The 25,613-nt window shown below is 55.2% G+C and overlaps 2 protein-coding genes across 2 annotated transcripts in view; both read right to left on the bottom strand.

Moving 5' to 3' along the window:
• The window catches only part of ZNF609 (zinc finger protein 609), a 91,603-nt gene extending 91,269 nt beyond the window's left edge, over positions 1–334 (bottom strand). Inside the window, exon 1 of the mRNA XM_067305339.1 lies at positions 270–334. The gene's annotated coding sequence lies outside the window, so the exon portion shown is untranslated. The remainder of the gene's footprint in view (positions 1–269) is intronic.
• Positions 335–8,149: 7,815 nt separating this feature from the next.
• The window catches only part of TRIP4 (thyroid hormone receptor interactor 4), a 36,458-nt gene continuing 18,994 nt past the window's right edge, over positions 8,150–25,613 (bottom strand). Inside the window, exons 12-13 of the mRNA XM_067305486.1 lie at positions 13,643–13,745; positions 8,150–8,426 (exon numbers count right to left, since the gene is read on the bottom strand). Coding sequence (XP_067161587.1) covers positions 8,359–8,426; positions 13,643–13,745 — 171 coding nt within the window. The 3' untranslated portion in view covers positions 8,150–8,358. The remainder of the gene's footprint in view (positions 8,427–13,642; positions 13,746–25,613) is intronic.

The following is a 25,613-nucleotide window of genomic DNA, read 5'->3' as shown; positions in this document are numbered from 1 at the left end:
CAGGGGGAGCCCCTACACCCCAGGGGGGGCTCACGGGGGCGCCCGACGCCCGCAGCCACACTGGGGGCCCGCGAGGGGCTCCCAGCCCCGCAGCCGCAGGGGCCCCCCCGCCACCCCGCAGCGCCGTCCCGGCGCGCGAGGGCACCCCCGCCCCCACGGCCGCGGCGGAGCGGCGCCCCGGCCCGCAGGAGGGCGGGCAAGGCGACGGCCCCGCCGCCGGGCGGCTCCCCCGAGGGGCGCCGGGGGCGCCGGCCCGGGGTCACACTCACCCGGCTGCGCTCCCGTCCCGGGCTGCCCTAAGTCTCCTCCATGGAGCCGCGCGGCTCGCAGCGCCGCCTCCGCCGCCAGCTAGGGGCCGGGCGCCGGGGCCGCCATGCCGCCGCGCCGAGCCGCGCCGCCGGGCCGCGCCGCCGGGCCGCGCCGCGCCGCTGCGCCGCGCTCCGCGCAGGCCGCGCCGGGGTCCGCCTCGCGGGGGACGCGGCCGCCGCGCTCCGGGCTCCGCTCGCCTCCGCGGGGACGCGGCGCCGCGGCGCACCCGGAGCGCGGAGCCGGAGCGGGAGCCGCCGCTGGGCGCGCCGCAAAACCCGGAGCGCGGAGCGCGCCCAAAACCCGGAGCGCGCCGCCCTCCGCCAGCAGGGCGGAAAACCCGGCGCGGCGCGGCGGCGGGCCGGGAGCCGGGGCCGGCGCGGCGCGCATGGCGGGGGCTCGGAGCCCGGCCCCGCGCGAGGGCTGCCGGGCGCCGGTCGGGGCGCGCCGCCGGGCCGGGGGCACCGGGCGCCGCGCCACGTGCTGCCCGCGGGGCCCCGGCGCCCCGCCCCGGCCCGCCCCGCCATGAATATGCACGTGGAGGGGTCCCCGCCGGGGAGGAAACGACCTGCGGGGAGGGGAGGGGCCGGCAGACAAAGGCGCGGCGCGACGGGGTGGGCCGGGCCGGGGCGGGCAGGGCCGGGCCCGGCGGCGGCCCCGGGGCGGGCGGGGGCGCGGCGCGGCCGCACAAAGCGGGCGCGCGCCAAAGCCCGGGCCGCGGCGGCGGGAAAACGCGGAGAGCGGCGCCGGAGCCGGAGCCGGCGGGGGCGGGCCGGGGGCCGCAACGGCGCCGCGTCGCCAGGACCTGCCGGGGGTGGGGGGCAAAGCCCGGAAAGTGGATCGCTTCCCCCCGGGAGCCGGCGCCGCCGCGGCCGGCACCTCAGAGCAGGGGACGGGCCGCGCCGGGTGCCTCGGGCGTGCCGGGGTCGGTGTCAGCGCCTCGCCCCCTGCCCCGGAGCACCGCGCCGGCCTCCCTCTCTCCCGCCAGCTCGGCCTCCCCTCGGCACACGCGGGGTTTACAGCTGCCTGCTCCGGTCATCTCCCCCGGGAGCTTTCCCGCCTTTCTCCGTCGCGGTTTGTTGCAGCCACTTTCCGCGTGCTGGTTGCTCCTCGGGGGCTCTGCCGGCGCCCTCCAGACTGTCACAAATCCCCAAACCCTCCCTCGGGAAAGAGGCGCTCGACGCGGCGGAGCCCCAGGCCGGAGGGTTTCCGTGCGCAGGCCTGGTGCGACTCCCTCCCGAAAACCCCCATCCCCAGCCGCTCCATGGCCCCTCTTCCCCCTCAGGAGACGGCGCATCCCCGCCGGCCTCCACTCCCGTCCCCAGAGCCCGGCGCCCAGGGGTCCCCCGAACGGCCCGCGCCGGCACCCGCAAGGCCCGCTTGCTCCCCCGGCTGCGTATCCGAGTGTTTTGGCCAGGCGCGTTTTGCGAGGAGAGGGTCTCGGGGGAGGCGCAGCCCGAAACACCGTGTCGCCTGCCCAAACGAGTAGAACAATCGAGTTGTACGGCCATAAATAGACTCCGCTCCGCGAGCGCGGCAGCGTTTCCCTGGTGTGAGTCACTGCAGAAATCACCCAAGCAGCGGGGCAGGAGGCACAGAAACCTTCAGACAGGGTAAGCCGCGCAGCGCCTAATTTATGGAAGTCTGATGTTCTCGAAACACAGTAAATCTCGCCTGGATATAAAGTCGCTCTAAAGAGAACGCGCTGCCGTGGGTTAGCTCTCCTGTCGGGATTAAGAAGTTTTATTTATTGTATAATTGGGCAGAACAGTCTTGTTGGAGATCAGCCCTGTAAATCCTCACCCCAGAGCCCGGTTAGGTCTCTGCGCTCAGAAGGCATCACCCGAACCTGCGAGGAACTGAAAGCCAGGACTTGGGAGCCTCCATGTCCACAGAGGGACCAGGTCGTGCATGCAAACGGGCCCAGAGTGTGGCACGACCAAGGGCTTCTTCGTCTCTGCGCTGCAATCGCAGGACTGTAACCGCCAGGCAGACGCAGGGACGTACCTGGCTCAGGACCTGCCCCTCAGGTGGTCTCAGTCCAGGGGTATCTTTCAAGGGTTTAGTTAGCCTGTGTGTTAGCTTAGATAGGAGAAGTTGTAGCCAGCAGTGTTAGGTGGTCTGAGGAGCGCTGGCCCATGGCTAGGAGTCCTTGCCAGTCATATCATGGTTGTACATCACCGTCGTGGAGGTAGCGCTTAGGGACACCACCGATGAGAGCAGAGGGTGAGGAAGCATCTGGGCAGAGGAGCACATGACCCAGTAATCCCCAGCTGCAACCAGCCACGCACGGACAGGAGGGCAGAACTACAGACAGCACACAGGCGCGACCGCGGTGTGCTTCGGACTCTCGTTCATGCAATGTCTGCTTTCTTCTTCCCTTTCCACAGAGGGAGTTTTCCATCATTGTCATGTTCTCAACTTGGAAACCACAAAACACCGATGCTTAATATTCAAGCGGTCAAAGGAGAGGTGCGAGGGACTGGCCTCCACAGCCTGACCTGTGAGACATTCAGAGACACCATAAAAAAGATCCCCGCGAAGCCATGTACCCTGTCCGCGCTCCTGGCCTGAGCAGAGGAAGAATGGGCAGAGCCCAGGATGGTGCCATCTCCACGGCCCTTAATGACGTGACCACCGTGAAACAGGTTTCCCAAGTGGGATCTCATAAATCAACTGGCGTTAGGGTGGGTGACCGCTCCCGATGGTGCTCCATGCACATTTGCAGCTGGTTTCGGAAGGATACTGAAGGAGTATCTGAAGACGATGATACTGAAGGTGAGCTCTGATTTTTTGAGAGGCTTTCTGGCAACCAGGCAAGGAAGACGTGTGACCCAACCCCCTGGCTAAGTAGGTGGGATGCGGTAAAAAGGCACAGTTGGGGGGCCGTTGCTCCATTTCTCTGACTTGTGGGGCAGGTGCAGGCGAGAAGGGAACCGGAGGGATTTTAAAGCATAGGAAAAGGGGGATGAGAAGAATGAATATATAAACCTTCATTTAGCGCACAGCCAACATGTCAGTGCTAAAGTTAATCACGACACCAAAGGAGATGAAGAGAAGGAATTCGTTAATGGCTGATGCACCCATAACGTGATGGACATGAGGAATCATTCCTGCACCAGCATAAATTCAATGTTGGTGTATCACAGAAACCTGGGAAAGAGCCACCCCGCGGGACCGGCCGTCCTCGGGCAGGATGGACAGCCTGGTGGAGAACGCTGCCCCCGAGGCCCCACGGCCCGTGCCAGAGCAGGGCATCCCGCCGGCTGCCAACGTTACAGATGGCAGCCCCGAACTCAGAAAGCACCGGAGCGGCAGGAGGGAGTTTTATGCGCCAGGAGGACAGCTTAATGCGACGATGTCCGAGCGGTCACGGCTCGGCTACATTCGTTATGTGCCAGCGGGGTGAGGCACGGCTGCAGTATATCTCCCGCCAGCGGCACGGCTCCCGCCAAAGGGCCAGTTTCACCGAGCTAGAAGCAAATTACGTGCAAAATCACTTGGGAGAAAGATTTCAATCAGGAGGACAGGAACAGTCAGGAGGAGCAGGCAAGGACATCTCACTAGAGACCCGCGGGTCTCCATCCCACGTGGCTGGCTTGGCTCAGAGGGACCAGACGGATAATTTACCTCCCGCGGCCGCGCAACGAATGCGAGAGGAGGGAGCCACGGAGAGCCGGAGGGATCTCCCCTGCCGCGCGGAGCTGCGGGAACAGCAATGGGCAATGTAAAAGCAAGGAGGACCACAAGGCCAACGGAGGGGTGGACAGCCGGGTGGGGCGTCCCCGAGCCGCAGGCCAGCACTCAGCAGCAAGGAGAGCCATTTTGCCGCCCTGAGGAAACGGCACGTGTTGTGCCAGCGAACTAGTCAGCCCGGCCTCCCCTTCCTCAGTGCAGGCTGCTGGTTTGGGGGAAGAAACAATCCCGCGGAACAGCACGATAGAGAAATGATGAAACGCTTCTCCCACGAGGGTGAGCCCCAGGAACTTGAGTCTGACAATCTACAATTAACAAATTCAGGTCAGTTTTTGCCAAAATTTTCTAAAGGTCTGGCTAAAAGGCTTCCTGGGCATTTGATGCTGATTTTCAATACACCCTGGACCAGTAATGATGTTCCCGAGGGTGGGAAAACCAGCTTTACTGTGGCTGCCAGGACTTGGAGGAGGAAGCAGAACAAACCAGGGAAGTGTAGGTGCGTCAGCCTGTTCGTTCCTGGGCAAAACTGTAAACGACGTCACTAATGCAGAATTAAAGGAGAAAAATACAAATTCTGCTGGGCAATACAGCTCCGTTGGAAGCGATTTTAACAAATCCCTCTGATGGCATATTTTGACAAGGCGACAAGTTTGGCTGATAAACCGCCGATTCCACACGCTTGGATCTCGGCGTGTTTTTGACTGGGTACGACATAACATTTGGATTAAGAAACCAGAATACATCAAATCAATGGGACACGCGTTAAATGGATTAAAAACCGGCTGACCAACACGCCCGATTCAGAGGTACCTGCGAGCCGCGCTCGTGACGGAGCGCGCCCGTGGCTGCTGGAGCTCCCAGCCCTGCGCGATTCGACATTTTTTACCAATGACTAGCGGAGAACATAAAATCATTGCAGATAAAGCCCGCAGATGACATATAGGCGCGAGCTGTAAGTAATATAAAGGACAGGGAGCTGACAAAGAGCAGGCTGGCTCGCTCAGGGAGGTGGAAGCAAGCAAACTCATGATGGATCTGTTTTAACGCAAAAGCAAAGCCGTACAGGCAGAGCAGGCAGCACAGCGTGGCCTGAGCCTGGGCCACCCTGCCCCTGGGCAGGATGCCACCCGGCCACAGCCTCGTCCGACGCTCCCAGGATAAGGAGGAGCAGCAGCGAGAAACCCTGGGGTGCTGCGGCGTGGGGTCCTGCCCCGGCTTGGCCCATTTGCAGCCCCGCGGCTCCTGGCGGGGGGGAGGATTTCGCACTGCCGCTGCCCATGCAGGAAAGCCCCAAGGGCGGACGCTCCCCTGGTGGGGCCCAGAGCCCCCTCCCAGCGTCAGCAGGACCACGGCGGCTGCGAGGGGATTTTTGCAGGCAGCTGCCCCAGTGGCCAGGATACCCCCAGGCGCCCCAGTTGTGACAGCGAGTTGAAGCGGCAGCTCAGCCCCGGGGGGGACCCAGATTCTGCTCTGGCCTCGGCTGCCAAACTCCTGCTGATGCGACGTGAGGGGCTTCCCGGCTCCGTGCCTCAGTTTCCCCATTCTCCTGAGAACTGGAAGCTATGGGAGGGGAGATCCCAGGGCAGCCCCAGAGGAAGCCAGCATGAGCCCACATGGATTTTGGGACAAAACAGCGAGCTGTGAGCACCCAGCAGCAGGGAGATGATGAGACAAGGACAGCCACATCTACAGCCAGGACAGACCTTGAGGAAGGCTGTGTGGGAGCCCCAGGAGAGGGCAAAGGGACAAGGAAAATGAAATCATGTCCCTCCGGGAAGGCTGTTCTCTGCCACCGATTTCTTCTGCAACAGTGGCATGCGTGTCTGAGTGGATCAGGAGTTCAGCTTGAGGGGCAGGTGACAGCATGCCCTGGAGTCCTGATCTTCCGGTCCTGGATTTTCAGCATCCAGAAGAATTAGGAGTCTTGGTCCTTGCTCCTAGGCTCCAGGGACTCCTAGCACTCTTGGGACAAAGGCTGAGAGGTCAGCAATGAAGTGGCTGTTTTGCAAAGAGCATAGTCCACTGCTAACCGGACACTCCGGCCTTCCTCACACGCACCTTCTGCCCAGAAGAGCCACCTGGAGCATCTCCCCCACCTTGGTCCCACATGCTCCGCCTTTGGGGAAGGCCGGGGCAGGCTGTTCAAGGGTTGACCCTTTCCACCACCAAGAGAGATTCCCCAGCCCTGAGGCACTCTCACACCAGGGAGCAGCAAGGGAGCTGTAGGCACCCCGGGCAAAGAAAGCTTGACATCCTGCCTCTCCCACCTGGCCACCAAGTCCTTCCATCTCCCAGCCACCGAGGCCAAGTCCTCTCCTGCCTCTTTAGCTACCACCCAGCACTCCCCCCAGGTTCCCAGGATCCCACTCCAGGCCTCTCCATCCCTCCCTAGCTCCGCTCCTACAGGCACTGCAGACATTTCCCTGTGTCCTGGAGGCCCAATGCCATAGCGCAGGAAGAACAGAGCATCCCCTGTCCACCCAAGAGAGGAGGCCCTTGACAGCAGAAGTACAGAAAGGCAGCAGAGCAGCTGGTACCAGCGTGCAAGGAAGTTGGACCTCAGAGGCTCAGCACAGCTGAATGAGGTCTTATGCATGGACAAGGGAGACACAAGGGACAGGGACAGGTTGGTGGGCAGGTGGATACAGCCAGAAGAAGAGGCAAGTAGGAGAACATCTCTCCTGTCACAACAAACAGCAGTTCACATACAATAACCTCAGCACCAAGCCCGGGCAAATCACTGCTGAAACACCCGCAAGGGCTTTCCAGACGAAGAGTTAACGTGGGTGTGTATTTAATCCAGATTCACCATCTCCAGAACCCCAGAGAAAGAATCCCAGACGCAGCAAAAGAGGAGCCAGAAGACAACTCCCAGGGCAAAAGGCAGCATCAGTCGCCTCCCTGGGATGATTTACACCACTGCTGCATCCGGTTGCTGAGTTTCAAGGTGCGCAGACAGCTGGAGAGAAGGCTTCAGACCATCCTCCTCCTCCTCTCCGATGGGATAGCAACAGGAACTGAGGTTAGAGAGTTGGGGCACCCAAGCGCCTGTAACCAACAACCGCACCAAGCGGCTGAACCGGCAGCCCTGCTGCTCCCTGCCGTGGGAGGCGACTCGGGAGCGGATGGGCCAGCCTGCCGCGTCCTGGGGGAAGAGGAGGGATGCCGAGAGCGCTCTGCCGTTGCTCTGCCCCCACCGGAGCGGGGTGGGCTCCAGGGAGTTTAGGAACACTTAGGCCATGTCGAACCAGAGCCTGGAGCAATGTGGCACACGAGGCTCACAGCCCAGTGAACATCGCTGCATAATGAGCGCAGACACATCATTGCAGATAGATGCTGAATATGAAGGATTAAAGAAAGGGGAAATTAATCTTATTCATAAGGCAGAGTGGGTTTTTCACTCATGCAAGCAGCTGCTGGGGGGGGCAGGGGGGGGCAGCTCTTGGCTGCTGTTCTGATACAAATCAGGAGAGAGAGATGTAAGGCTGGGCACTTCCCAAAGATGCCAAGAGGTGGAAGAACAAGCTCCTGCGAGCAGCCTCACGCACACAGCCTCCGAGCAGAGCCCACCTCTCACCCAGATCCTCCGCTTCCCCAAGCACGTGCCGAAGGGAGGCAGGGCCAGGGCTCGGGCTTTACAGATGCCCAGAGCCATGGTGCTCGGCCCCTTCGAGCCCTGCGCAGCTTCTCGTTGGAAGAGAAGCCATCGCATACCGAGGTGGCACAGGGCAGCTTCGGCTGCAAACCCTGCCAAGCATCTCAGAGCAGCTGCAGCGATCTCTCCTCTGAAGCCGACGCTGTAATGTGTTTGACCCGATCCGGCCAAAAGACCTCGAGTCACAAGCTGTTTCTTCACTGAGCTGCCCGGGGAGGGAGACGCTGCCAAAGCCAGGATGGAGCCAGCTCCAACCTGCTGAGATGGATGAAGCCTCTGGCTGGAGCCTGTACTGGCTGCTGCCAGTGAGCTCTCTGGACCCGTCCTGGGACTACGCGGAGGGCCAGCGCTCATCAGAGATGTGCAGATGCCAGCACTTGAGTGAATCTGTCAGCGTGTCAGCTTTGTCTCCCACCCCCCACCCCCCTTTGTGGTGCTAGACTCCCCTGGAAGCACTGGGCTGGAAAGCTTCTGGGCAAGGAAAGAGCTGGGTGAAAACATTTCTCCTTTTAATGACTTTTGAATACACCGCATAGAACAGTACCAGCTTTTCTAACAGCACTTTTGGATCCCTCTTCCCACAAGCACCTGCTTTCCGGAGAGCTGTGCACCATCCTGGCACCTCCCGGCATCTCAGCGAGTGCAGCGGTGGCGAGATCCCGGGGCTGCTGCGTGGGAACATCGCGCTGCTCCCCCGCGGCTCACACCATCGCTTTCTGCTTCATTAACCCCTTCTTTGCTCCTTGATGGATCTTTGAATCCAGTTTCCCTGTAAAGCCGGGGGAGAAAGGGGAAGGTGGGGGGGAGGAAAAAAAAAAAAAAAAGCCCTCATCACTCTTTATTTTTAAATGCTATTTGCAATGCAAATCAGCTGGAGGCAGCAAGGTCTCCTAGTTAGTGTGTTCCTGTCACATTCAATTATCGTGCTTGAGGAGCCAGGCGTTTCCAGCCGCCACGGCTCCCCTCCGCAGGCGCGACACGGGGAGCTGGGGGCAGCGCGTACCGTACAGCAAAGAGACGCCGGGGGGGGGGTTCAGCAAGGAGGAGAGCAAATTAACATCCATCGCTCCTGCTGCTGCCGGGAGGAAAGCGATCTCTTTGCTCGCCCGCGGGATCTGTGTCGACACGTTCGAAGGAAGCCCGCAGAGAAGCGGGGGGGACCGTCAAAGGCGGTGGCGGAGACATGTTTCTCTAATGCGTTTGCTCGCTGCGGGACTTGCTGTGCCGCCGGGGCAGGCCCCCAGCTCGGGGGGCAATAAGGCTATGGGGCCTGGCAGTGCGGGCAGGGGACCTGCGTCCTCACCTGGCCAAGGTGGGATTTGCCCCATGCTGCTGAGCTCAAGGTTGGCGGCATCCAGGGCTACAGGTTCAGAGGGACCCACCAGCACACCGGGGAGGCCGGGTGCTCCTCGTGCCCGCAGCCAGCCACTCCTGCGGGGCCCACAGCAAACGCTGCCTGCCCTCAGCCCACCAAGTTCCATGGCCCTTGGCCAATTTGCTTCCAGCGGCGCATGAAATTTAAAAAAAGGAGCCTGTTTTGGGCAACTTCAGAGGAGGAGGCCAAAAGCCAGGCACCATGAGCAAGCCAGGAGGGCAACAGGTGGAGGAGCAGCCCCGTTCCCCTCTCCCTGCCCTTACCCAAACTCTCCAAAGCAAGGATGCTCCCGCTTTCCCAGCCAAAATGCCCCACTCAAAGCTCCCTCCTTCAAGAAGGCGAGGAAGAAAGGCAAGATGACCTTACGCACGGCAGCAGGGCAAAGAGCCAGCCTCCTGGGGAGGGCTTTGCCACCAGCAGGCAGTGCTGCTCACCTCCTCTAAGGCCACGTCTCCCCGGGAGCCCACCTGCCTGCTCAGCCCGCGCTCCTCTGCGCCTTCCCCTCCTCCGAGGGCCAGCCTCAGCTTGTCCGTCTGTCTGCAGCTGGGAGCACTGCAGGGCAGGGACGGGGCTCCACGGAGTCACGGAAACGAGGTGGAAAAGCTGCAAACCCTGTGCCGGCAGCTCGAGGCAGAGCCTTGCGCTGAGCGAGGGAGCCTGGGCCCAGGCTCTAGGGAAGCCTCCCGCGGCCTTGCCTGCCCTCCAGGAGGGACGCAGGGAGCCCGCCGTGGTCATGCCTGGGTCAACCTCTTCCTGCAGGCAGCCAACACGTTGCCTGGGACTGCAATGAGAAGGAAAGGCAGCAGCCGTGCCCAGAGATGGCTCACAGGTGGGAAGGTCCTGGCTGCTAGAGGAGAGCAACACAGCCAGGGAGCCGGAGCTGGCAGGTACCTTGTGTCAGTCCCTCAGGGTCATCCCTGCGGTGAATCCAGCCCAGTGTCACCTCATGGGCGAAGCACATCCCTCGGGGAAGCCAGCGCAAGCAGCGGCGCTGTCCCTGGGAGAGCTGCGTCGTTCCAGCCCAGCCGCAGCACAGCAGAGGGATCTCTTGGGGCAGAGCAGCACTCACCCGCTACGCTCCAAACTGGTCCCATTTCAGAAACTGCTCCAAAAACTGCCAGTAAATGCCAGTGTGCCACAAGAAGCAGACACTTGCCCAGAGAAAACAGCTCTAACCAGTCAATCACCTACTCTGCTTGAGGAACAAGAGTATCTTCAAACTGAGAAAACTTCTCCTTTCAGCTCCAAGAAGTCTGACACCGCTCTTCCCAGAAAAGGCAGATTACAAGACTGCTTTGCTCGGGATGTCCCATCAGGACAACTACCCCAGTCCCCCTGAAACTGTCCTCCCTTCCTTCAGCCTGAGTTTCAGGTCAGCCAGGCTCCTGTCTGTGCTCCAGAAGGAAGTTCAGTGCATAGAAACCATAAGATGTGAGCAAGCACTTGCAAGTCACTTCACCATATCTCTGCAAATGCTGAAATGAGAAGCTACAGCTGGGTTGAAACTGGGAGCAGGGACCAGATGCTGCTAAAGCCTTGGCACAGCAGTTCCCAGTCTGCAGTTTGTGGGGTGTCTGCGACCCTCTCCAACGTTGCATTGTGACCACCATAAATTAAAGAATTAAAACTCAGGCCAACAGGAATGGCAAAGCAGGACATTACTTGAAGTGGGTTTCTTAGCCAGTGTTTTTGCCCTGAGCGGCAGAGTTCAGAAGATGCTGTCCTACAAGGTCCGGGGAACCCATCACCCCTCTGCCCCCTCTGGCACCCTATAAAAAAGAAATTTTCCACACCTGCATGAGGATATGGAATAAGCCCCTCTTGCAATGGATGGGAACAGCAAGAGACTGGGTGCCCAGCAAGTCTAAGCCAGGCTGTCCAGGAGCAGTGTGTCAGACCACCAAGGCACCAAACAGCGGGATTTGGGGCAGGAGAAAGGCAGCGAGTTCACACTTGCTCCACACCCTAGTCTGCCACCACCAAAGCTCTGTCACATCTGAAGCTGTTAGCTTCACGCTTAACACTGCCTGCCGGCTTCTCCTGGTCCCCTGAATGGATCAAGAGGCTCCTCTGCTCTGTCAGCTGGCAAAGATAACACATCATGGGGGTAACCTTTAGGAAAAGGATAAAAATAAGGCGACAGCCCCGGCGTCGCCTTCCCTTTACGCTGGATGATTTAAGGACTCTCATCTCGCAGTCGCTACCACGGCATGTCCCATCTCCCACCTCCACGTCCCCCTCCACGCTTTTCCAGGCGAACGGTGCCATCGGGTGTTTGGGGGATATTTCTGTGTGCTGTTCAGGGAAGCTTTGCCTGGATATAAGGAAGTCTCCCACGAGAGCCACGGATGGGCTTTGTCCTCATGCAACAAAGCCAAGCAGGAACATGTTTGGGGAAAGCCGTGGCAGAAATGTGACACAAACAGTGCCCATCCCTTCCATGCAAACAACAACCCTGGCAGTGAATTAAGCTGTGTTACTTTTCTCCTTCCCCAGGCTGCTAGAAACAACTAATTTGCAGCGGAGAGGCATTCAGATGTCATTGCGGTGAGGTCCATGCTGTTATCTGGCAACGAAAGCCGCTCCGGCTTGGCTTCCCAACAAGACAAACTGGCATTTTGTCAGGGATTGAGCCAGGATTCAAGGAGACCGGGGCAGGCCAGCAAGCTCAGGTGGAGCCAGGAGCCGGTGCCTCCCTGCTCCACTTCCAGCATGGAGAGTTATGCTTTTGACTGTATTAGATCTGAAGCCAGCTCCGATTAAAACAGCGTGTTACCACAAGGAAAGGTCAAAGGCTTCCCTGCTCCTTCCCCCATCTGTCACAAATATTGTCGGCGCGACCTGGAACGGCTACATCTCCCCCGGAGGGGAACATGCAACTCCAAAATCTCCCCGCTGCTGCTCCTGCGCTCTTGTGACAGATCCTGTCAGGAGGAGGCCAGGAAAGGCAAGGCCAGCAGTGGGAGCGGGACACGCAGGCAGCCGCCAGCACAGCCGGCTTCCTTCCAGGCTGTTAGACTGATCCTTCTCCAAGCAGGAAACTGTCACAACACAAAGGACATGATGTGACAGATTGGGGAGGGAGGGGGGGAAGAGCAGGGAGCGCTCGCACCCAGAGAAGCGGACACACGGAAGTCGGCCGCTCCGCGCTCACGCGGCGCGCGTCGGCTTTCCCCGCAGCCACCGCCACCAGCTCGGCAGAGGCGGAGGCGACGGGGAAGCAGCGCGGTGGCATGAGACAGCCTGAACCAGAGCAGGGAATGGCTAAAAAAAAAAGGGAGGATGCAGCGGCTGTCCCAGCACACAACAGCTAGGAGACCGTTCTAGCACAGCAAAGACATTTCCACCCTAAATAACTCAGCGCAGTCTCGCCTGCTCACCAGCACGCTGGAAAAGAGCTGTTCCTGGGGTCTTTGGTGCCGCTGGCAAGGCCCGAGCCCTCGCATGAGCTCTGCAGCTGCAGGCCACCAAGCGTTATTCGTTGCCGTCGGCTGAACGCGCCTCCCCGATGTCGCTACGAAAGCCAGGGAACAAAGCAAATTGGTTTGCCCTTCTACCTGCTCACCGCTGCCACAGGGAAGGCAAACTCCGAACGCCCGAGGAGAGAGCGGAGCCGCAGGAGGGCACCGCTCCTCTGCCTGAACAGAGCGAGAAAAGACCCCACTGTGCTTCAAAAAGCCTTATTAACCGGTCCTGAGAAATCCTGCCGCTGCCGCGCCGCTAGGTAACTACTCCCAGAGAACCAGGCTGCAAATGAGAAAAAAAAAAAAACCCAGTCATCAGCTCTGCTAAACAAACAGCCAAGACTATTTCTGCTTATGCTGCTTTTAGCCTGTCAAATTAATTTTTCACATCCCCTGAAAGCATGTACAGTGCCTTCCCCAGGCTGTGTGGTGGGGAAGCTGCTAATAAGGATGGAGCTGACTACAGACTCCCCAGCTGCTGCATCCATCTTCCCTTCTTTTTACGGCAGCGGGCAGGAATAACTGGCAGCCTGCGGCGGGCTGGTGGCTCATAAAAGGGACTAACAACGCTGGCAAGCACAGCGCGGACAGATGCTGTAGCGCTTCCCTGCAAGCTCTGCCAGGACATCCCATCCTCCCAAGCCGCAGCTCGGCTGTGGCGGTACCTCCATCTGGACCCGCAGTCCTTGCAGCTTCAGCCCAGCCCTCACCTCCCGACGGGAGAGCGCACAACTCCGAAATGACAGCAAGTGGCTAGAACGGATCAGCCTGAGGAGTGCCACGCTCCTCTCCTCTTGCAAGGGCCAAGTGAGACTTGCGCCTCGTGTCCTGACCCAGGCTCCAAGTGCTCATGCCAGGAGCAGATCAGCTGCAGACATGTGTTTCCTCATAGCATGTGAGCGCTCCGACTCCCAAGCGTTTGCAGAGACAGGAAGAGGCATGTATTTGGAAGGAAGCAACATCTGGGGAAAGGGGAACTGAAGACAAAAATATTACAGATGTACTTGAATCATTAAACAAACACCTACGGATCAAAGAGCACAGGGCAAAGGTTGCGAACTCATATGGCAAAGGCAAGCCGAGGTGGTGATGAGAGCAGGCAAGAAGGGCCAAAGGGGGTGCATCTGTGGAAACTTTACTACTTACAGATTTTGTGTTTGCCTTTGATGGGAAACTTCACAATCATCTCCTGGGGATTAGTGCAGATAAAGACAAATGGAGACTCAGACTCCTGGCTCAGCTCCGGATACTGTGAAACACACACACACACAAAACAAAGTCAGAGAAACTGCAGCAGGCACAAAAAGAACTCAACGCACAGAAAGAGCACAAAAGGAAGGGCTTCCAGACAAAACATTAGTTAAGGGATCAGTTATATACACCGGTTGTACCAGTTCAGACGAAGCCAGTTCAGGAGCTTTCAATGGAAGCGGTACAACCGCAGTTTTGGGCCCCAACCAGACCTCTTCAGTGGATCCAGCTGTCAGAGGGACACGAGAGCCCCTCACTAAGCCTCTTCTCGTCACGCCTCCGGCGCAGCTTGCTGCCTTTTCCGATCGGCCCACAGAGCCGCTTCCCTGAGTGCTCCCTAACCCTTTTCAGCTCGCTTAGCACAGATCTGTGTTTAGCTGCCTAAAGGTGTGGTTTCACAGCTGGCTTAAGCTGATCTACAGCGCGGGTTGTTGCTAAAAAGGCAGTCTGGGAGCCTGCCTTCCCAAGCTTGCCTTCTCACCTCCTGCTTCGTGCTGGTACTAACGTGAGGCTGATTTTCAGCCCGACGTGTTCCCGGATTCAGCTGACCAGGGATATGGGTTGCCCCTCTGGATGGTAACCCTGCCAAACCGCAGCTGGTGGTGAGCGGCACATCAGACCTCAACTGGAATAGCCCAGCCAGCAGCCCCAGCGCAATGACGACCTTCAGAAGGGCAGCAACCTCTTCCACCGAAGCAGCTGCCCGTCACGGATATATCTACGTCTATTCCCAACGGAGCAGATACTAGCTCCGACTAAACAGTTGCGCTTAATCATTTTGAGATTTCCCTGTAGCTGCACAGAGTACACACTGTCCTGCTGCGAAACGCACAGTCCCCGAGAATCGTCTGCATCTGAGGGGTGAACGGCCAAGTGCCACCAACAGAAAACAGGGCTTTACTGGACTATCAACGAGAGCGCTGCCCTGGCAGAGCAAAGTCTACAGGGAGATTTCACCGTGATGAAAACATTGGGGAATTTATACAGGAAGAGTGTAAACAGAGCTCTTCTCTCATTAACCATGGGCAAAAAAAAAACAACCCACTGAGCAAGAGAAGTGCACAGAAGTCCTATCTGGATGCAGCTCAGTCTCACCAATGTTTGGAAGTGAAATGCAGAACTATCATAAAAAATACATATACTACCCATCACTTCAGATTCTCCATTAGTTGCAGACCTTGTGCTGACAGATGCATGCAGAGACGGCTATCTGCCCCTCCAGGCGCAGAAGCCAGGACATGCCACAAAGGTGCTCCAGCCCTCTGCCATGTTCAGGCAGACCGAGGAAGCTGTTTCCCTTCCATGGGAAAAAAGCCTTTTCTTCCCCTTACCTTCCTCACGCAGATCCATAAAGGCTGCTGTTTGGGACAGGATGCCAGACCAGATGGAGAAGCGTGTCCTGGCAAATCCCCCATTTGTTACTAACAAATGACTTCTAGGCTGAGTGTTTGAAAAGCTCTCCCTCTTTCACTGATCTGCCAAGATGAGTTTGGATTTGCCCTGAAACAGCTGGGCATGGAGAGCAGAGCCGGGAGCAACCCGCTTTTCCTGCGCTGTAGCAGGGTTTGGCAGTACTGCCAGCAGTTAGGGGAGATTTATAGAAGCCTGACACCAGCATTGGATCAACTGGGAAAGCGGTTCCAGGCCCCTCATTTTACAACAGTGTGGGGCACGTTCACCTAGCAAGAGACGTACGTGCACTTAACTGTTCTGCATAACACCCACAGGAGGGGAGAGCGTGCTGCACTGATCTGCACAGCGCACAGACACCCTGCTGTACTCATCTGGGGTTGGACAGGTTTCTTTTTGCTAAGCCACGTTACTCGACTTCTTTCCACTGCCCCGTGCTGATGCCAACTATTTTCACTTCCCCTCTGCAGGGGGGGAGGATCTGGGAAGGTTGGAAAGAGCCGATATGAACACCCCAGGCATGGTGTCACCAGAACGCTCGGTGACCGCAAAATCCTAGCTCTGCTTCATTGCTCTCAGTATTACACGGGTGGCTGGTCTTCCGTAGTCAGGGATCTGACTTAGCCAGCAGCTCCCACACTAGCACAGCCACTGAAGGTCACACAATATAGCTGTGGTGCCTAAGCCACAGTCCAAACCTTCTGGTCACAGAGGTTGTTCATTATCCATGGTTCAGCCAGCAACTTCTTTAAAGTTGCATGTCATGGACTGATGGGCCACAGAGGTCTTGCCGCCTGGAGTACAGCTGCTTCCCACATCTGTCCTCCTCAACCAGTCAGGCACCATCGCACAGACTGGATCTGAGCATCACAGTACCGCCGCCACATCCTCCAAGCCTCCACGTCAGGAATTTCCCCGTAACAGGTATCCAGGCATCGGCAGGGAAAGTAACAGGTTGGTTCCTCCACTGACAGTCAGATTTCATCTGGGACCAGGATCAAACCTTCAGCTCCAAAGGCTCAATCCAATCTCGAGGCCGAGATGGATGCCACAGCTGTGACTTGAGTTTATGCTGCTCTTTTGACCCTGCTTTTAGAGGCTTCCTCTACGTTACAGCCTTTCATCTCCTCTCCCAGGGTACAGTTCTGTATGTATGCCAAATCTGTCCGGCCTCTGTGTCCTGCATTTTAAAAGCCTCAGTCCTTCCTCTGGCATCTCACTGCCAGGAGGCAGGGAAGGAGCCCCTTGTCAAGTCACTAGGCTTAAGGCTTTCCGTTGTCCTTACATAGGAAATCTCTCACCCACGTCTGGTGATCAACAAAGGCAGAACACTTCTGTCTGCTGGAGCTGAGCAAAAGTCATCACCCCCTTTTCTGCCTAGAGGCAAGAAGATGCACCAAGGTGGGGAAATCAGGGCTGCATTTTCACAAGCAGCTGAGCCAATCTAATGGTCAGGCTCTGCTCGTCCCCTGTTCCCAGCTGCACAGCCACATCCCCTCCAGTCCCTTCCATAAGTCAATTCAACTTGTTCATCCAACAGAAAATTAGGGAGGTTTTTGACGAAGTCCGTGTTCTGCCAGGTTAATGGGCTAAAATGGCTCCAGGAAGGGTCCGGTGAGCATCGCTGCTGGAGGAAGGCAAGCGACAGCAGCGTGCAGCCAGAGGCGGTAGGAAATCGGTACTCAGAGAGCAGGGAGTGGTTGGACGTGCCTACTGCATCTCTTGAAACCACCGCCTGCAAACTGAACAGAGAAAGGGCCAAATATTCTTTGGCCACAAAATGCATCACTAGGACCAAGAGCACAGCCTCTCCCCTGGTGCACCTGGAACTAGCTTCATTATTTAATGTGTTTAGAAACTGCCACTATAGACCTCATTCTTAGACATCACTAGAGGTGCCAATATTTCCCAGCTGCAATCTCTCACTGTTGTTATTTAGTCCTCTGAACAGCACACTCTCTCAACATCACACACGTTCACCTTCCTGGGGATAAGCACTATAATGAAGCCATCTGTAGATACCTACCAATTGTACCTATAGAGGCAATGCCACACAGTCTTGTCTAGGCACCAACAGGATCACAACAGGTATCGGGGCAGAACAGCTCTCCTCCACCTGTACCGCTCTTTCTGCGGCCTAGCTCAACACTAGGAAATTGGTGACTCCTTGCCATGCTCCAAAGATGCCTCTGCTACGGGCAACTATTTGGTTGGCTTCTGATCTCATCAGAGACATTGGCACCAAGACATGAAACACATCCATCTCCGTTAAATTTTTCAAAGCTGCCTAAGTGCCTAATGAGTAAGAAACCTATTCCTCAAAGCGCCTTTGACTCTTAAGAACTAAAATGTGGGCGGCCTTTAGTGACATTTACGCCTGTTGGTCACACAGAGAAAGTTATCACTCTGTTCAGTTGTATGCAATTCTTTCTATCCAATTTCTTCCTCAAACAATATCCCAACCTCTCTCTCTCTCTCTCTCTCTCCCAGAAACGCTTCCCCAAGGCAACGGAATTTCTATCCTATTGCTTTTATTAACTGTCTGCAACTTTTCTGGATCAACAGATCACCAAACCCTCAAATGTTCCTGCTTCGGACTGTAAGAGGTCAGCCAAATCACTCTGTGATCAAGGACTACCATGCAGTGAGTTTAGGAAGCCCAGAAAACATTTACTCACGACTACTACACCCCATAGACAACAGCCATTGCTCAGTGCTTCCGCAAACTTAAGTCTTGTAGGAAAGGCCAAAAGCCACATCTAACGTGCCAGAGAGAGAAGACAGAGGATATGACCAGTACTGAGGGCCTACAACAGCAATTTCCTTTAGTAAAACTCCAAATAAAACAAATAAAACCAGAGGCCAGATAGGGCCTCAAGCAAAAAAAAAAGAAAAATCCACCCTCCCAATCCTGCAGATGAGCAAGAAAGCTCTTAAGAAAGGGGTCATACAATATAACTACAGTGCAAAAAATGATCGAGTTTCCTTTCAGACCTCCTGCCACCGTGTAGAGGGCTTGCAGGCAAGGCAGCTCCTCACGCACGCCGGGCAAAAACACCACGCACGCTCTCCATACGACTGTCAGCACAGCCACAGCCATCCTTGCTCCCTCCAGCCCCACGCAGATGCAACTGCCAAGCTCCACAAGCACGCTACTGGGACTTCATTTTGCTCCTAAGAGGTTTGCAAGATCCGAGCCGTGAAGAGATTAGCAGGAAAAGAAGAAAGGATCTCCAGGCAGCTTACCGCACAGAAAGAGCTCGAGGTTAAACAGAGCATCTGAGTGCAAGCTGGAAAAGCAAGCTGTGCGCTGGGCTCCGTGGCAAGCCAGCCCCCGGCTTCGCCAGCACCCGCCCTCTCTCCGGAGCCAGCGCTTTGAACATACATTAAGTGGCTATCAGACGTCCCCAGCAGCCACCCCGATCAGGCTGCAGGCAGGGATAATTGCTAAATGAACGTTCCCTACACTTTGTTTGCACTGTCCCTCATCTCCCATCACCGGCTTGTCAAGGCCAGGGCTGGAAACGGGTCTGCCTAGCCTCCCCGCTTGGCAGCCCCCAACGAAAGAGCAAAGGAGCGGAGAAGCCAGCTCGGGGTCAGCAGAGAAACCAACCCGTCTTCTCCGACATCCAAAGCCTAGCTTACAAAGGGCTACGACTTCCCCCCCAGCCAAGCAGTTAAGGTAACTATTTTTTCCCTTGGTTCGTGTAAAGCCTGCAGCCAGGTGTGGCTGGGGGCCACGCAGGCTGCCCCAGACATCGCTGGTAACAACACTGCGTTAGGTACCCTTAGCCGGTACTGATCCCCTATCTCAGCAGTGGAAAAGACATGGACATTGGCTTTCCTGGGTCCAAAGCGCTGGGGGATGGCCCGTGCGCCATGCTCCCCGAGGCCAGGTCCCCTGTGGAGGGGCTGGGTCTCCTGCACCCCCCATCAGGGCCCAAAACCCATTCGGACTTCAGCCCTGGCCCTCCTCTGCAGGAGGCCCTAGGATCAGTTTTTCCTTGCAGATGATATTCCTTCCTTCTTCTCGTTTCCTCTCTTATTGCCAGTCCCTCGCAAAGATCCCACGTTGAGCTGATTACCTTCCAGGCAAAGCAGTCCCGACGCCACCGTTTCCTTGGGAACCTGCAAGCGCTGCCCTTGGGCCAGCCTGCTTGGTGCTCGCCTACCCTCCTCTTCCTCCCTCGCCGATGAGCCGCGTCCGCTCGAGCCCAAGTGCCTTGAATCGAAGGCAGGGGATTGAAACGACTGCAGGCAAATGTGCCAGGGGAGCAAAAGCATCACTAACTAGATGAGCTCTGCTCCGGTGAACCCAAGGAAGGAACAAAGGCACCGCCTGCGCCGGAGCAGCACAAAGCACGAAGCACAAACATTCCCCGGCAGCTCCACGAAGTGACCTTTTGAGCTACTCTCTCGCTCTTATTAAGGCCTCCAGACACGAAAGGCAAAGGAAACAAGCAAACACTGCAGGAGAGACTGAGGTCTAAAAATACCGGGGAGGAATAACCCCAGCATTTTCCCTCTGCCTGTCTCCAACACGGACTGGCCTAGAGAGCTCTGCAATGCAGCCGCCTCTCCTCCACTCATCTCCAACATGGAGCCGCTGCCCAGAGAGCGGGCAGGCCCCGGCACGCAGCCGACGGAGCCAGAGCACCGCGGAGAATTGCACACTGGAACCTGTAGTCCCCCGGGGAGGGACGGGGTGGGGGGGTTAGCTGCCATCTGCTCCGTTTTACAGCCATCAGGGGTGGCCCTCAGGCCCTGGCGCCTCGCCAGGGCGGCGACTTCAGATGCCCCGCCGAACCACAAAAAGGAGGTTGTGCTGAGGGGATAGAGACGTTCTGTAAGGTTAATAATGGAAACGCTTGAATCATTTTCCTGGCATGCCTCTCTGGAGTCCGACACGGGAAATACAGCTAGCTGCCAGGCAGCGCTGGTCCAGGACACCAGCTCGAGTCCTGGCCTTCATCTCCCTGCTGCTCTCTAAGAGCTTCAAAATAAAAGAGGCAGCGCTGGAAAGCAAGACTGTCTGGAAAGAATAAAAGCAAGCAGAGCCCATGTGTTGGCAAGAGAGCTAGATTATTCCTCACCGTAAAACGCATTCAGGAAAAAAAAAATCTTGGCAGAGACGGGGTCCCTCTGAAAGAGCAGGGGCTGCTGTAACCAGGCCTGTGCGCAGCAATAAATCAGCCTTCCCCAGCAGGCAGAAACACGCACCGGGCTCTGCCACACCTGCTCCAAGAGTTCGGAGAAGGCGCTCGGCTGCGTGCGAGTCGGGGAGCGGGAAGCAAATCGCTCCCCGGGAGACGAAGGCGAGCGCTGGACGGTGCACTTGTGCGAGGGGAAAGGCTGGGGAGGTTGTTTGCGAGAGCGTTTGGCCTCCGCGCAGCTTCCTTCACCCAGTTTTCTTCATGATTTGTGGCAAAGGCGGATCCACTCTTCTTCCATGCCTCATAAGCTTCATAGCTGTCAGACTAACATAACAGGTAATTAACTACTAAACAGCCATTTTCTCCTCCTCTCCTGAGGGAAATTGCTCACCATCCAGCTAGAAAATGTTTCTTTAGTGGTTTGCAAAAGTGAAAAGAAAGTTGGCAGTTTCTGGCAAGCAACAGGGGTGCTGCAGCCAAACAGGGGCATTTATGGGAACGCTTGCAACCTGGACATCAGTGCCTGGGCAACCGAGGTTCAGGAGAATTGGAGCCCCCAAAAAATTACACGGATGATGCTTATCCAGATCCCTGGCTTTTTCACCACTGCTGTGGCAAAAACAGCAACAGAGAAGGAGCGAGCAACAAGATAAGGCAGCCAGAAGCAGCTCTGCCACTGGCTTACTACATGGTTTTGGGGAAGACATCAACGTTTCGCTTTGCTTGCTCTCGAGATTACCCTCCTTGTGTGAGCTGCACCTGCCTGGATCTGCTCACCACTTTGAAGGCTGTGGCAAGCAAAGAGCTTTTCCTGATAATGTGAGGAGAACCTATCCCGAAATGTGAGCTCAAGGATGCTGCCCTTGGGCAGCAGTGGGGGGTCTCTCCCAGCCTCAGGGAGACTGAGCCTCAAACACAGCATTCCTCAGCAGAGATACGTTTCTTTAGCTATCAGTTCTGCAGACTCCCCGGTTCCAGTTCACACATGGCCAGCGGTAACCCAGGTTCTGCAGGCTCAATCTTGCTTGCAGCTACTACAAAACTCCTTTTCACAACGTGCAGAACCAGCCTTCAATAACAGAGAACCTCTGTGCCCAAGTGTTGTCCTCCCTACTCACTTTTCCAAGGACAGTCATACTGAAGCACATTTTCCCCATCTGTTGTTCTATCAGCAGTAGTCTCTACCATCTCTTTACGTGGAGGTTCACTTCGGGGGATTATCTAGCCAGTCTTCCCAATCCAGCCTTCTCGTGAAGTGCTCTAGGGCACAATGGCACTAACTATGCAGCAAAGATGACACCCAACTGGCAAAAAGAGGCATCACCTGAGCCAGGAGATGCAGGTTCTGTCACTGATATATGTAACCTTGACCTGACTCAGACTCCCAATTATGTAAAGTGCTTGCAGAGCACCAAGTGATTTACTTCAAACTTTTGATTTCCCTCACAACATGGTCTTGCATCACACTTTCAACTCTGAGTAAATTTTCAGCCATCATCTTTTAACGACCTATTCCCTCTGTCTTAGCACAGGCCAAATTGGCTTTTGGTTATAAATTTTCCTACATGGAAATCCCTAAGCAGATCCAAATTTCTAGAAATGCCAACTTTTCTAGCCTGAGGCAGAGACATCTATTACTGCAGTCTTGTGAATGGGCACCCACGGAACTCCACACGGTGCTGGCCACAGCCTTCAGTCACAGAAGATCGCATCGATAGCAGTGGAGCCATTCTGGGAAGGCTGGGTTAAAGAACAGATAATCAATGACGTTCAATCCAAATTGACAGAAGAGGCAAAGGGGGGAAAAAAAAAAAAGCAGATTCACCAAAAAAACAAAAACAAAAGCTGGCAGCCAAACTTTTGTTTGAAAGCCTGTCAGGTCTAGACTGCAACGTGTGAGGAAGGAACAGCTCAAAACCACAGCTGCTAATGGTTATGGATTTGGCAATCAAAATGTCTTTGTTAAAAAAAAAAAAAAAAGTTAACTGCCTTACTATTGAGGTTACAAACCGCAGCCTTGATGCATTGTTGCAGTCAACATCCTCCCTGCTGTTTTTGAGAGCTTACATCTGCTGCTGGCAGATAATGTGCTGGCATAGGCTCTCTTCATGAGGATGCGCAAGGAATTTTGCGAGCCTGCCTTCCTTTCCCCTTCTTCCCACAGCGATGCCTGTCAGTTGCTGTCTGTTCTGCCCCTCGCACGCAGAGTTAGTACGCAGCCAGATCCAGGCGCAGCAGGGGAGGCAGGCTGGGATCACTGCAGGATCCTTCCCCCGGACAGTCTAATGCAGCCAGTGGGTGTTCTTTGCCTCCCAGCTCCGAGCAGATCGAGTTGTGTTTCTACACCACCAGCTGCACTTGGATTCAAAGGGCAGGGGAAGCAATTAAAACATAATAAGTACTAACAGGACTTTGAAATGTAGATTTAATATTTAAACTCATTCTGGTGCACTTGATTTTAAAGCACTGAACAATCTGCCAGGGCTCTGGTCCTTAGAGAGACCTGGAGGGCTCAGCGGTGCCAGCAAACACACGGCACGGTGCATCCTCCCCTGCTCTCCCAGAACCCAGCTTGCCTGCGTCACAGGACCTACTGCTGCCACCACCACCACCACCACCCCCCTCCTGCGGCTCAAATCACAGCCTGAGAAAGCACCCGCCCATGGTAAACCTCCAAACAGCACAAGAAGGGCCCAAGACGTTTATGGAGTGACTGACGACTGCCAGGGGAAACTGGGTGGACATGGAAAAATATTCAGTAGTGTAATAGGCTCAGCTCAAAGAACCATGTTCATACTCCTGCGCCAAGGGACCATGGAGGCAGGGCTAGCCTCAGCTGCAGTGCAGCCCCATTGCTCACACTGCCAGAAGAAACATGGCAACAGGGAGGAGAGAGGCAACGGGGAGGAGGGGAAACCCAGGCACCTGCTTCTTCTCAAGCAACGCAGAGTGCCTGCACCCTGCTAGAAACAGTCCAAGATTTTCAATCAGCTTCATAAAGTCCTTTCATAAATCAGAGTTTCAAAGCAAGGAGTATAGAGGAGCTCAGTAGGTGGCCAAGATCATTCGAACTTTGAAAAACCTAACTTTGGTGAATAAAGCTCTGTACAGATGAGGCATCCACATCCCTGCCCTGGTTTCTTCTGGCAGTCGTTACTCCCCACGATGACCCTTGCTGATATTCCCTGAGGATGAGCAACGCCAGAGGCAGGCTGCTGGTTCTAGCTGTTGATTCAATCACACGAGCACTGTGCTATTTCTCACAGTCAAACGTGTGACAGAACCAGGATGCACATCCGAACGACTGGTCTGTTTGGGGTTATGAAATCAATGACAGGCTGATGAAAGCTTAAGCAAGTGTAGTCCTTGGGCACTTGTACTTTTACTGCAGCGGTTGCCTCTCATAGCTGCCAGCTCCCTCACCATCTAAAGGGTCACCACCTAAAGTTGATCACAGCTCAACCTGGTAGAGCTAGACCTGGAAACTGAGGATGTGGGGCACCTGAGCAGCAGCCAGACCTGAGGTCAATTAATCCTGAAACCAAAGATTTTATAAAATAAAAACCAGACACCAAGAAGGAGGCAAGTACCAGTGACCACATCTGAAAGAAAAAAATCCCAGATCACTGACTAGTTTGCTAAAATGGTAGCAGAGGCTAAGTCCACAGTCATCATTAATTAAGTCATATGCTTCAGCCTTGGCTTCATTTTTTCCCCAGGGTCTATGAAACCAGAGGAGAGGGCAAGCTAGCCTCTATCATTCGATTTCTTTGGCATGTTAATGCATTCCTAAATTAATCATCATCAAGTGACAATCTCTTCTTCATCTTAACAGACTGAGCAGTGGCCTCAGTAAACCTGCTGGCTTATGCAAGGCAGCTGGAGTATTAGAACAGTCTCTGTTGAAAACCAAAGCACTTCACATAAGGAAAAACTCTCCCATCTCTTACCGTCTATAATCCAAACCAGCTGCACACCTACTTTGCTTTACTTCTGTAACCAAGACCCAGAGGTACTTTATGCCTTGAGGAAGTACAGTGAGAAACTGAATACAGATATGCATCACCTGTAGGTCCCTGCAAGCCAGACTAACGCCAATACCACTCGATCTTGTTTCAGGCTACACGTGAAACACAAATTCAGCTTAGGAGAATTTGGGGACCCATAAAGTTCAAAGGCCTTTCTATTGGTTGCAATCATTAACAGCCACCTAGATAAACTTCCTCCAGCAAATCTGATCTAGTCTCCAAAATCGTAAAAGCCTGCTAAAAATCATTCATTCGTAGAGGTGCAATAACTAAGACTCTGGAATCAGAAGGCAATCGTCCCTTGGGGGGGGTGAACAAAAGACGTTCCCTGCCAACATGCACAGTATGGCACATCGCTGCACAACGGGCTTTTGTCTCACTTGCTCTTTGTGCTAGGAAACCTTTACTTTTGGGAGAAGGTATGCATAAAAACTAATACTTAAATCTCTACATTTATACTGTTTGTCAAAGTACACTTCAATATGTATGTTCCTGTTTCTCTCTCTCTCATTAGCATCTTACCTAGGTAAAGATTACTAGTGTGCTATTGTTCCTTTATTTGTAGATAATCGGAAAAGGCATTTTCTGGATTCTAAATATATGATATTCCTACCTCGCTCCTTCCTTCCTATCTGAGAAGTTAAATCAATTCCTGTATGCTTGGCACCCAAGTCTCATTTCCTGGGTTGTTATTTCCATTGGGGAGGGAAGAGGAGGACGAGAGATTAAACCTAAATCTCCGTGAGAGGGAAAGATAGAGCCTATTTAAAAGATAGTTGCAATTTTGTTGCACAAAAATAGCTTAGACATGTTCCCTTGTACGCATTTACGACACTAAGTGATCACCTAGATGTGAAAAATAAACATTTTACTCCCGTCAAACACAATTACCTGATATTTCAATCCAAGATTATAGCTACATCCAGGCATCGGTGTGTGTTTGCATTCAAAATAGATCCAAACACACCTACCAACTACTAAAATAGCTGCAGCAGCAATACCCTTTTTCCAGTTAAAATAATAGTCTCGCAGATCAAAATCATTAGCAAAATGAACATGGACTTCAGAGCACATTAAAACAGCATAAATGTAAATAGCTCTGTGCTTGCTTTAGACTCTTGCCAAGCCCTGCCTGCACCATCCCATGTTTCCCCAGTTACCACTGATGAAGTCACCGACACCTAATGCAGGAAAAGAAAGGCAGCTCCTTGCTCTGCTCGAGGTGTCAGTGACGTCAGCCCGGAGCAAGGAAAAGCAGTCGTCAACGCTCAGATC

This window comes from Apteryx mantelli, chromosome 15 (genome assembly GCF_036417845.1).
Source record: "Apteryx mantelli isolate bAptMan1 chromosome 15, bAptMan1.hap1, whole genome shotgun sequence".
In the NCBI taxonomy this organism is placed as follows: Eukaryota; Metazoa; Chordata; class Aves; order Apterygiformes; family Apterygidae; genus Apteryx; species Apteryx mantelli.
The sequence above is the reverse complement of the archived record's forward strand: the minus strand, read 5'-3'. Positions and strand labels throughout refer to the sequence as shown.